The 13,207-nt window shown below is 42.4% G+C and overlaps 1 protein-coding gene across 2 annotated transcripts in view; it reads right to left on the bottom strand.

Annotated features, from left to right (window-relative positions):
* Nucleotides 1-13,207, bottom strand: part of dnajc13 (dnaJ homolog subfamily C member 13) — a 132,857-nt gene that overhangs the window by 40,532 nt on the left and 79,118 nt on the right. For both annotated transcript variants that reach the window (XM_078198923.1, XM_078198929.1), the window contains exons 34-41: nucleotides 12,280-12,481; nucleotides 8,701-8,816; nucleotides 6,609-6,687; nucleotides 5,097-5,232; nucleotides 2,344-2,525; nucleotides 1,421-1,495; nucleotides 1,214-1,333; nucleotides 125-304 (exon numbers count right to left, since the gene is read on the bottom strand). In XM_078198923.1, the coding sequence (XP_078055049.1) occupies nucleotides 125-304; nucleotides 1,214-1,333; nucleotides 1,421-1,495; nucleotides 2,344-2,525; nucleotides 5,097-5,232; nucleotides 6,609-6,687; nucleotides 8,701-8,816; nucleotides 12,280-12,481 (1,090 nt within the window). The remainder of the gene's footprint in view (nucleotides 1-124; nucleotides 305-1,213; nucleotides 1,334-1,420; nucleotides 1,496-2,343; nucleotides 2,526-5,096; nucleotides 5,233-6,608; nucleotides 6,688-8,700; nucleotides 8,817-12,279; nucleotides 12,482-13,207) is intronic.

Genomic DNA, 13,207 nt, shown 5'->3' on the forward strand with positions numbered 1-13,207 from the left:
TCTTAGCACCAAATGTCCTTGAGTAAATATTGAGCTCGATCAAAATTGACTGAAACTCTCGCCAAAAACAAATTACTCTAGACATTAAAGTCTGACCGCAGTGTAAACCAATTCTAGTTAATACCTGCTGGTTGGTTTCTTCACACTTTTGAATGCCGCTTTCCTCCAGTGTGTAATCATAGCTGAAGAGGTAGACTAGAAGGTGCCACAGAATGCCAGCTTGAAACAAGTGTGTCTGTAACCAGTAATCCACAGCAAAGGAACCAACACATTCAACTGCCAGCATGGCCGTACGCGGTAGACTCTGTGTATAAAGACAGACTTAGAATGCAAGCTTAAAGGTGACTATTTTACAGTTCCAAGTATCCTTTATCTGCAAATCCAAAAACTGAACGCATCCAATAAAAACAATTTTAAAACCTCATTGACCTTTAGTGTGGGAAGTCTCTGACCCACACTGACATAAACCTTGCCCCTCACCTCCTGACCTTTAGCGTGGGAAGTCTACTTGTGCGCCTGCACTGTTTCCCTCACGACTTGTGCGTCTGCACTTTTGACTCCTACAAGCAGAATTGCAGATGGCGCCAGAGATGGGAACTTATTACAGATCTTCTGCATTTATTATTCAGTGATACATCGTACTTTTCTAGCCATGTTGTTTAGTTTAGACTATAGCTAGGCTTTGGACTTTGTAATGTAAGTAGCCTAGACTTACATACTGTATCCAACAGCCCAAATGATCTGAAATCCATAGTGCAATTGGCCCCGAGGGTTTCTGCATTGGGAACAATCAGATTGAGATCATTCATAGCACTGTGTGCAATATTGTACTTTGGGAACAAATTCTGTTCCTTTTCCTTTAGTAGAAAACGCAAAGTTAATGTATCTGAACATACAAAATAGGAACACAGTAGGCCATTCAGCCCCTCCAGCCTGCACCACCATTCGCAAGATCAAAGCTGATCTTTTCAACTTCTACATTCCCATCCACCCCCAAGAAACTTAGACTCTTTAGGCAAGGGAATCAATCTCCCTCTCCCCTAAAAGATATTTAACAATCCTGCCTCCACCGCATCCTGAGGCAGAGAGCGTTCAATTCCCAAGCCCTCACAAAAATTCTCCTCATCTCTGTCCTAAAAGGGCGAATCACAACTTTGAAAATCTGCAATGATCTGCAAACACCTTTTACAATCAAGTTCACTGCAATACCTACTTTGCCATAATACAGCAATCTGCAGAGGTCTCTTATGATGTTGGGCATTTCTGTTATTTTTTCTCTGCATTCCTCAAACTGAGCTGCAACGCTGTAACATTTACAGATATGGCCACACACCTAAAAAGGAAGAGAGATGACATATTAATCCCACTCCATCATCTTAGTGGAGAATTTCAAGCCACATTCCAATTTTAATAATCTTACCTCCACAGCCATGTCACCCTTTTTGCTCGAGTTTGTTAATACGGCCACACAACGTGCAAAGCCATCTTGCAGCACCTGAAAAATGAACAACCATTTATAAAATTATTGGGGGCTTACTCACATTGCAAAACTGGAAGCTGAAGAAGCCTAAAGCAACCATTTCAGTCATCACACAGCGCATTAAAACTATACCTAGTCCTTGGTGGAAATGTAAAGTCATGTTTATTAGTGTCGCAAGTAGGCTTACATTAACACTGCAATGAAGTTACTGTGAAAATCCCCTAGTCGCCCTCAGAACCAACAGATAAGAGCAAAGTTCTACAGCCCGACCACACCCCCACATTCAAGGAGGTTTATACTTGGAGGTGACACAGTGAAGGCTCACTGAATCGGTCTCTGGGGTGAGTTTAAGTTTATTTATTATAGTGTCACAAGTAGGCTTACATTAACACTGAAGAAATTACTGTGAAAATCCCCTAGTCACGCCACACTGGCGCCTGTTCGGGTACACTGAGGGAGAATTTAGCTTGGCCAATGCACCTAACCAGCACACCTTTCGGACTGTGGGAGGAAACCGGAGCACTTGGAGGAAAACCACGCAGACACGGCACAGAGACCCAAGTTGGAAACTGAACCTGGGTCCCTGGTGCAGTGAGGCAGCAGTGCTAACCGCAGTGCAATTAGGCAGCAGTATAAACCGCGATGCAGACTGTAAAGATCCAATTATATTATTATGTGACACAAAAATCACTGCACAAGTAAGTTTAATTAAACATTTCCAGCATATATTTACAAACTAGATCCTGTCTGCTGACAAACGCTGATTCAATTTCAAAATTTGTGTACACAAGATGAGAATTTAACAATAGTTTCCATACTTATTTTCCTAAACACAGTATATACAGTTGTGGTGCACAAGTTACCTCTATTCCATTCTCTCTGCGAAGCTCCTCAGCATTCAATGCTGAGCAATTGACAGTATGAAAAGCCAATTCAGTGGAAGCTGGCAACAAGGACACCTTGCTAAACAGTTGATCATCTGAAGTTTCCATAGTAATGGTCTTGATTAACATCGGGTATCCTGCATATTTATAGGGTTCTAGATCTACAGGAATAAAACAAAAGGGAAAAAGCCAAATCAAAAAACTCAGATATTCATGAAATTGCATATATTCTATGGCAAGTTTTAATAACTTGAAATGCGTAATTTCAAAATCTGTGTCAGAGTCTGTGCCAACAAGAACTCTCCAGTCTGGAATAAAATCACCTGACTTAAATTGAACAAGACGAAATAATAAAAAAGGAAGAAAATGGCAATGATCTCAAAGCTGTAACCTTAATCCTGTCCCAAGATTCTGAATCCATTTTATGCCACTTGTACAACGTACAAAATTTAGAAAAGCTAACAGTGCCTCATAAAACACTGACAACACAAAAATGATTCAATTGGAAAAAGTGCCCTAAAGACCTATGAGCTGGTTACTGCCTCAAGGTGACAAACTGGTCAACGGGCTATTACATTGGACCTCAGGAGTATTAGCGTTTTGGGAGCACTGCTCAATACAGTTGGGTTTGTCAGGAAAGCTGAAACCCAATAGTCTCAATGAGGAACAAAATATTTACCGGGGCGGGGTGGGGCACAATGGCTTTTTCTGGTGGGAGTATTCACAGGAAATTTTGATATTTGACCCAATTGGCACTTGTTTCAGCATTTTGAAGTCTGCTACTATTCAGTAATGAGAGTGAGACAGATACAGCCCAGAGGCAGAGAGATATTCAGCGCACAGTCCAATTCAGGGACAACAGCCCAGAGGCAGAGAGATATTCTGCGTCTAGTTCAATTCAGGTACAAGTGAATCTGGTTGTCATATTTCCTTGCATTCCTGTTTTCTATATTTAAAAACTCAGAACTGTAGCAAAAATCCACCTGCAATGACTGGTGTAAAATCCGTTCCAGCAGCTCAAAGGAAAAACTATTCAAGGGATTGTTACATTACACCTGAATTAAAGACCAGAGAATAACTGAAGACCATAACAACTTGATACAGAATGATAGAATAGGAAAGGTGGTCAGAGGGCCCAAGAGGCCTATTGATTGAAAGTGCTACTCAATTGGTCAACTTCATCCCTTGTTGCTTCCACATAGCCCTGCAAACTTTTTCCCTTCAAGTATTCATCCAAATTCCTTTTGCAAGTTACTATTGAATCCGCTTCCACCACCCTTTTAGGCAGTGCATTCCAATCATAACTCACTGCATTAAAAAATTCCTCATCCTCATTCATGAAATCATTCTCCGATTTCATTGTCAATTTCCTTGTATCTGTGTCCTCAGGTTACTGACCCTGCTGTCACTGGAAATAGCTTCCCCTTACTCTGTACTGGGAATGTCACTGGATCAGTAATGCCGAGTCCCAGGCTATTGCTCCGGGGACATGGGTTCAAACCTCACCAAGACAGTCAGTGGAATTTAAATTCAATTAATAAAATAACTAGAATCAAAAGCCAGTCTTAGTAATGGCGACCATGAAATTATCATGGATTGTCATTAAAAACCCATCTGGTTCACTATGTCCTTTAGGGAAGGAAATCTGCTGTCCTCGCCTGGTCTGGCCTACATGTCACTCCAAATCCACAACAATGTGGTTGCCTCTTAACTGTCCTCCAAAATGGTCGCACAAGCCACTTTGTTCAAGGGCAATTAGTGATGGGTAACAAATGCTGGTCTTGCCAGTGAAGCCCACATCCCATGACAGAATGAACAAAAATTCATGATTTTGAATGCATCTGTAAAATCTGCCATTAACAATCTCTATCCAACAACCCCAATATCTCTAGTCTCTTCACATGGCTGAAGTTTTACACAGTGTCTCCTTCAACCCTCTCCATTACTTCAAGAAATTCAAGTTAAACACGATTTGCCTTTTTAAACAAATCCTTGCTGCTTCATTTATTAACGCATACTTTCTGGGTGAATTGGATTGTCTTCAAAAGCTTCTCCGCCATCAGCATTAGGCTGACTAGCCTGTGGTTATGATGTGGAGATGCCAGCGTTGGACTGGGGTAAACACAGTAAGAAGTTTAACAACACCAGGTTAAAGTCCAACAGATTTATTTGGTAGCAAAAGCCACACAAGCTTTCGGAGCTCCAAGCCCCTTCTGCAGGCGAGTGGGAACTGGGAAGGGGCTTGGAGCTCCAAAAGCTCGTGTGGCTTTTGCTCCCAAATAAACCTGTTGGACTTTAACCTGGTGTTGTTAAACTTCTAGCCTGCGGTTGCCAGATTTATCCCGAACAGAAATGTAACATTTGCAAATCTTCCAGTTTTCCAATACCACTCCGTATTCATGGACAATTGGAAGATGGTGGCCAGAGACTCTGCTATATTCACCCTTTCTTCTGAGCCCCAATTCACCCCAGAATGGATGACTTTATTATGTTAAGCACTGCCAACCTTTTAACCACTTCCACTTTATCCATCTTTCTCCATATCTATTTCTTTATTGCTTTCTCCAAATAATTCAAATTGGTTACTGAATGCAATTCTAATGTAGTCTGTGATCTTTTGCTAGAATAAGGACCTTTGAAATTAACAACCAAAAACATTTCCAATGTGGCAAAATACTTAATGTCAAATTAAAACAAAATACGTCAGCATTCCTCATGGATGATGATCTTACCATTTTTGTATCTGTTGAAGAGGATGCTCTGTGTTTTCAGGATGAGAATAATATTCTCTGGATCAGGTCCATCTACCACTCTGATTGACTTTGTACACAAGTATTCATAAGCTTTATTCACTTTTTCAAAAATATCCTTGAAAGAAACAGTACAAAAGATAATTATTATAAAGAGAAAGAAGAGTCTGCAACGTAGTTCATAGCATTCAAAGCCCCAAGAGCTGCAATTCCCCCTTTCAATCTCTGTTTCGCCCTTTGAGACGCTATTTAAAACCTACTGCTTTGGAACACGGGACTCAGGAGTAGGCCCTCTGCTCGTCATTCAATAAGATGATGGCTCATCTGGTTGTGGTCTCACAATCACCTTCCCATCTGCCCTACATAACCCCTGACTCCCTTTGTCTATCAAAAATCTAACTCAACCTTGAATAAATTCAATGACCCAGATTCCACTGCTTTCTGGGGAAAGAACGCCGCATACTAATGACCCTCAGAAAAAAAACCTCATCTACATCTTAAAAGGAAAACCTCATTCTTAAACTGTGCTACCTCAAGAGAAAGCATTCTCCAGGGATCCACCCTATTAAGTCCCCTCAGGATCTTGTATGTTTCAATCAGATCACCTCATTCTCCTAAACACCAATGGGTATGGGTTCAACCTTTCTTTACAAGCTAAGCCTTTCATCCAGGAATGTAACAAGCGATCCTTCTCTGAACATCTTCTAACAGTATATTTTTTCAAACAGGGAGACTAAAATGGTACACAGTATTCCAGATGTGATCTCATCAAGGCCCTGTACAGCTCAAGTAAAACCTCCCTAACTTTTCTATACCATTCCTCTTGCAATAAATGCCAACAACCCATGTGCCTTCCCAATCACTTGCTGTACCTGTATACTAACATTGTGATTAATGTTCCAAGATACTCCGATTCCTTTGCACCAAGCTCTGCAATCGTTCTGTCCAAATAATATGTTTTCTATTCTTCCTGCCAAAGTGAACAAGTTCACATTTTCCCCCATTATACACCATCTGCCAATTTTTTACCCACACAATTAACCTATCCATATCCCTCTGCAGACTCTCCATCTCTTGACAACATACCTTCCTACCTATCTTGGTGTCATCGGCAAATTTAGCTACCTTCACTCCCTTTGACCGAACTTTTGGTCACTGCCTTCACCATTCACATGATTCAGCATCAAATTTTGTTCACTGATAGTCCCGGGATGGCTCTTGGGACATTTGACTACTTTAAAGACGCCGTGAGCTGTTGGTGATAGTAGTTTACTTCGATTGAAGGTCCTTTACAAATTAAAAAAGTAGCTGCCATTGAAACAGGACCACCAGCGATCAAATGCACTACCTGTTAGCACATAAAAAGTCACTTACCAACTCCAGATTTTTATATTTCATGCAACAAAGTAAAGCAGGGTTGCCGCTGTAAACATTCTTTCAAGGTCACCAGTGCGTACACATCTATTATTCACCATTATGGTGTTGAGAACTTACCCTGCCTTCAGGATTTTTGTCAGGATGATATTTCTGTGCAAGTCTGAAATAGGCTTTTCTGATCTTGCTCTCATCATGCCTATCGGGAACATTAATGGCGCAACAAATTACTCATGGTTAATATTCATTCAAGATCACAAAGAATCTCTACGCACTCTAAAATAGTTCCCTTTATTGATTCGCCCACCATGTCTCCAAGCCAAGCTACTGAAAAATTCACACGGCTCAGAAATACTTGTCGAAGGATACTCCAATTGTGTCACTTTTTGCCTGAATGTGTAACACTTAGTTACAAAGCCAAGCAGTTAATTGAAGGTGATACAATTGGTTTTGATCCCTTGGTTTATACCAAGGTCAGAGCTGCAAGCTCAATAAACTACCTCAATATTTAGAACTGAATTTCCAAGCTCGTAAATATGCAAAATTTCTCAAGCATCAAAAGTGGTTCAGGAGACATTAGCATGGTTTGTTTTTTAATTGGCATTGGAACAATTAAAGCTGTCCACAAGTGCTATCTCCAAGATTTTTCGGAGAGGGGTTCACAACAGAGTAGCACTAAAACCTCCCAGGCCTCAAATAAAAGTCTGTTTCTGTGCAGTTTATTCTTCAGAAAGAAGCTCAAATCTTGACAGGATTTCAAATATGTTTATATAATAGCTTGCAACATGGGACATTCTACAAGCTACACATACTCAGTGATTGAAAGCGCTCAACTTTTAAGTAGTGGTACCCAGTTAAATTCCAAGCTTTTAAGACAGGCTGAAATTAAAGTAAAAACTTTAATGAACATACTAAACAGAATGGTAAGTCCAATCATATTATTTTGCAATGAGCATTTTTTAAAATTGCTTAATTTTCCTCCCACAGTCCAAATCTGGGGTGGCACAGTGGTTAGCACTGCTGCCTCACAGCGCCAGGGACCTAGGTTCAACTCCCGGCTTGGACCTCTGTCTGTGTGGAGTCTGCACGTTCTCCCCATGCTCCTGTTTCCTCCCACAGTTCGAAAGACCTGCTGGTTAGGTGCATTGACCATGGTAAATTCTCCCTCAGTGTACCCGAACAGGCGCTGGACTGTGGCGACTAGGGGATTTTCACAGTAACTTCGGGGCAATGTTAATGTAAGCCTACTTGTGACACCAATAAATAATCTTTAAATTTATTTTGATATGATAGAGCAAGGTGGCAGAATTTTCTTGATACCATTTTGAAAGGTTCAGTTGGGACATCAGCAATCAGGAAGGTGGACACAATCTGGACGTGGGAACTTACAACAGGGGAAGTGAGTGCGTGCAACTATCAAGCGATGAGAAAGTCGGTTTTCACTTAAAGGTGCTTGGTTAGATTAAAAGCATGTGGTATTTAAAAAATCAAATCACACTTCTGGCAGAAACTTCTGGGTACTAAGCGGCACGGTGGCAGTGGTTGGCACTGCTGCCTTAGTGCCAGGGACCCAGGTTCAATTCCAGCCCTGGACAACTGTCTGTGCGGAATCTGCACGTTCTCGCCGTGTCTGCGTGGGTTTCCTATGGGTGCTCGTTTCCTCCCACAGTTTAAACATGCACAGGTTAGATGCATTGGCCATATTAAATTCTCCCCAAGTGCCCCAAGATGTGTAGGTTAGAGAGATTAGCAGGGTAAATACATGGGGTTACCAGGACAGGGTGCGATACTTTTGGAGAGTCAACGCAGACATGATAGGCCAAATGGCCTCCTCCTGCACCATCCGGATTCTATGAAAACATCTACAAAGTGTTGCTGGTTTGGCATTTACTCCACAGAATAGGGAATGTCATAATTCATTTAATATCTGCATCATTCATAAGTTTGCCTCATGTGGAATCATTTCTGTATTCAGTCGCCTACGATAGTGGACTCTCCACACAAACACATTTACAACTGCAACTCACGTCACAAGCACAAGGAGGAGATGATCCAAATTGAAGCTGTGTAATACACCTTGCCTGCACGGAAAACCAGCAAAGTGTGAGATTTGATCGTTCACTTAGCAAATGGTGACTATCGGGAGAGTGTTTACAAAATTGCTTTCCTGATCTAATGAAAGTTCCATCAGCTACCAATCATAAATACTCACATTCCTTGCCCCTTTGGAAGGTTCAGAACCTCATACGCTTCATCGATCGACATTGAAGGTGGCTTCTTTTCCACTTCTTTTTTCCAGGCATCAAGAGTGTCTTTAAGCAATTTTACCTAAATACAGAGGCAAACACAAATGTTAACAATTCCCATACCTGAACATTAGTTTAAATCCACGCACTTACTGAAGCGAGACTTGTCCTACTTCAGTTAATGTAGCATTAAAATGATCTGACGTTGATAGCTGAAAAATGCATTAGTATCTAGATCTTCCAAATTTAATTATCCAAAGTAGAAAATCTCCCACTACAGCTACTTTTTAAATTATGTGGCAAAGTACATAATGCATTAACTAGAAAATGCAGGAACATTGATTTTAGGTATTTAATAATTTCAGGAAAGCACTGCAAATGGTTAATAGCAAAAACCTGGCTATGCCAATCCACCCATAGAACACTGCAGCGCAGTACAGGCCCTTCAGCCCTCGATGTTGCACCGACCAGTGAAACCAATCTAAAGCCCATCTAACCTACACTATTCCAATATCATCCATATGTTTATCCAATTACCATTTAAATGCAATTTGTTTTGGTGCCTCTATATATCAAGATGTTGTATTTAAGTTGATAGGGGAATAAAATGCCGGCCAGCTAGCGACGCCCATGTCCCACAAATGAATTTTAAAAATTAAGTCTCACAACATCTCGTTAAAGTCCAACAGGTTTATCTGGAATCATGAGCTTTCGGGGCAGCTGTTGGACTTTAACCTGGTGTTGAGACTTCTTACTGTGCCCACTCCAGTCCAACACCGGCATCTCCGCATCTTAAAAACGTGGGAGACTTGGTACAGTTTTGCTCCAAGTGCCATCTCTCTCAATCTCTAATCCCTCTGACCAATCTGACATGCTCCAGTCCATGCAAGATGTATTGGATTTAATAGGAGACATTAAATAATGTGGATATATTTGTGTACTTTGATTGCGGTACCTGCTCCATGGATTACTGATGCACCACAAAGTCAAGCAAATAATTAATGCCTTATTTGGAGGTGTAATCAATTGAACTATAATAATGTTACCACAGGTAGAAGCCATTATCAACGTCAGCCTGCAGTTAATGGGCTGTAGTGTGCATCATCCTTTACAAACCAGGTGCGCGACTGCTTTAACTGGATTCGATTCTAGACTGCAGTCGGCACGTAGCTTGTCACATTCGAATCAAACTAAAATTTACTTCAAATTGCAGGGAGTATAAGAAACTGAAAATTAAGTTATCTGGTATCACAGAAGTTCACATCGACAACAAAGAAAAAAAGAGGGAAATGGTTCAGAAGTAGAATTGTTCCAAAACCTTGCAGACAAACAAAAACTACTTTTCATTGCCTTTGCATCCAGTTAATTTCCTCAACTAGATGGCACAGTGATTAGCACTGCTGCCTCTCAGCACCAGGGACCCGGGTTCGATTCCTGGTTTGGGTCACTTTCTGCAAGGAGTCTGCATGTTCTCCCCGTGTCTGCGTGGGTTTCCTCCACGCGCTCCAGTTTCCTCCCACTATCATAGAATCATAGAAACCCTACAGCACAGAAAGGCCATTCGGCCCATCGAGTCTGCACCGGCCACAATCCCACCAAGGCCCTACCCCCATATCCCTGCATATTTACCCACTAATCCCTCTAACCTACGCATCTCAGGACATTAAGGGCAATTTTAGCATGGCCAATCAACCTAACCCGCACATCTTTGGACTGTGGGAGGAAACCGGAGCACCCGGAGGAAACCCACGCAGACACAAGGAGAATGAGCAAACTCCACACAGACGGTGGCCCAAGCCGGGAATCGAACCCAGGTCCCTGGAGCTGTGAAGCAGCAGTGCTAACCACTGTGCTACCATGCCGCCCCTATCTGAAAAATGTGCTGGTTAGGTGGATTGGCTGTGCTAAGTTCTCCCTCAGTGTACCCGAACAGGCGCTGGGAACTGGGGGGTTTTGACAATAACTTCATTGCTGTGTTAATGTAAGCCTACTTGTGACTAATAAATAAACTTTGACTTTGGAAGGTGCAGAGCCAAAGCGAAGGAAGACTCAAAGGAAGGCCAGCATCCCCCTCAATAGTGTACCCAAGGTGGAAAGGGGCAACACAAATCTCCCAACTCTTGGGACCACCGAAGACAGTGCAAATCTAGTATCAGTTGCTGTTACTGTCACTTCTTTTGAAAGAGGCAAGGGAGTAATCTCTACAAACAGCAGTGAGGTCAGCTATCGCACTGATGACTACTAGCACACAAAGGCGCCTCACATTATTGAGCAATCTACTGTTCAAAAGGATTTGTTCATTTTTCCAAGTTTGTCCAAAAAGTAATATTAACGGGGGATAAAGCTCAGACAGGGTAAACGGCACAGGCATATTTTCGGATTTTTAAACCTGCCAGCATTGGAGGATCTTGCAGCAACTTTTGAAAATACTGCATTCATTTAAATGCAGCTTTCCCATGGGTTGATAGAAGAGTATTAAATTAACTTAGACAATGTGGGCCCACTACAAGGAACATACAATATCTAAAGCAGACTCGTAATTTGTAACAAATCTTTCAGTTCCTTAAATATCAGCATCAGCTGTTCGGATGAGGAAGGCTTGACAGGGAACCAAATTTCACAATAGTTCTGAAAATTTGATCAGTCATATTAAGACCAAAGCAGGAAGTTGCTTCAATCAAAGTTAATTGGCCTGGTCACCTGAAAAGCATTTGTTTTAGTGCAATTAGAATTCCGTGCCTGCCTGCTCTCAAATACGAGGAGACCAGCAGGGAAGTGAATTGCGTGTCTCAAACCCACAAGCTCCACTCGTGTGTAGGGGAAGGAGTACCAGTAGTATGGGAATACCATTATCACTGTGAAACACCATCCTGACTTTAACACAAATCACTGTTCGAGACATAATGTTGGATGCCCCTAACAGCATTGTGGGGGCATCTTCACAACCTAGACCAAGGCTGTTCAGTGCAGCAGCGCATCACAATCTCCTGGATAAATAGGGCTGGGCAATAAAAACCAAGCTAGCAATGTCCACATCCTGGGAATGGAAGGCGGCGGCACGGTGATACTGTGGCTAGCACTGCTGCTTCACAGCGCCAGGGACCCAGGTTCAATTCCCGGCTTGGGTCACTGTGTGTGGAGTTTGCACGTTCTCCCCGTGTCTGCGTAGGTTTTCTCCGGGTGCTCCGGTTTCCTCCCACAGTCCAAAGATGTGCTGGTTAGGTGGGTTGGCCAAGAGAAATTGCCCCTTAGGGTCAGGGGGATTAGCTAGGGTAAATGTACAGGGTTATGGGGATAGGGCTTGGGAGGGATTGTGGTTGGAGCAGACTCGATGGGCCAAATGGCCTCCTTCTGTGCTGTAGGATTCTATGGTTCCATATCAAACCCAAGGAAGCCCTAAAATATTTTCCCATTTGCAAATGTTTTGTGGAGAAAAATATTTCAAGATTTACAGTCAGTGTCTTGAACAATTATGCATTCAGAAATTTGTCCCGTACCTTACACAGTATTACTTAGTAAGTTGTACAAGTTATCAGGAAACTTACGGGATCTTTAATAGGCCAGTCAGGGAAATGGATGGCATCACAGAGATGCTTAAGATAGTAGATGTTACAGAAGAGCTCATTCTCGAGTTGGGGATAGCTGATGGCAGGGATCGGGCAATACTGGTACAGTGCTCTTGTGTTACTCTGCAGGCGGGGAGTAAAATCTGCCAAATGGGCAGCAATCTTCTCAATGGTTAAACGCCTGTAGGAGAAAAAAAAACATCGACTGGTTAATTCTCAGACAGCTTAATTCTCACCCAAAGTGCTTTCTTCCAGAGTTAAATCAGGATGACCAACACACCCAAACATTCTAAAACAAAAACTGGATATCTGAAACAATACTGAAGATGCTGAAAACAGTGGCCACTGGCAAATAGAAATATTAGCTGGGAGGTTATGCCTAAAAAGGTCATCATTTGTCCAATCTTTACAGCTGCTGCCCAGCTTTCTCACCATTTTGTTTTTCATAGAGTCCCTACAGAGCAAAAGGAGGCCATTCGGCCCATCGAGTCTGCACTGACCACAATCTCACCCAGCCCCTATCCCCGTATTCGCCCTGCTAGTCCCCCTGACACTGAGGGGCAATTTACCATGGCCAATCCACCTAACCTGCACATCTTTGGACTGTGGGAAGAAACCGGAGCACCCGGGAGAAAACCCACGCAGACACAGGGAGAATGTGCAAACTCCACACAGTGACCCAAGCTGGGAATCGAACCCAGGTCCCTGGCGCTGTGAGAATTGCATAAATTATGGGCTCCATTTGAGAGATGCTCGGACCATGCAACTCAACATCTCGTTTGATGTAGCCAAAAACATCAGACACATCATCAAACATCAGGCGTAGCTTAACTACTTGTGAAGTTAACTGGTGGGTGAAACTAGAACTGGGGAGGCATAGCCTCAAAATAAGGGGGAGCAGATTTAG

This window comes from Mustelus asterias, chromosome 2 (assembly GCF_964213995.1).
Source record: "Mustelus asterias chromosome 2, sMusAst1.hap1.1, whole genome shotgun sequence".
Lineage (NCBI taxonomy): Eukaryota > Metazoa > Chordata > Chondrichthyes > Carcharhiniformes > Triakidae > Mustelus > Mustelus asterias.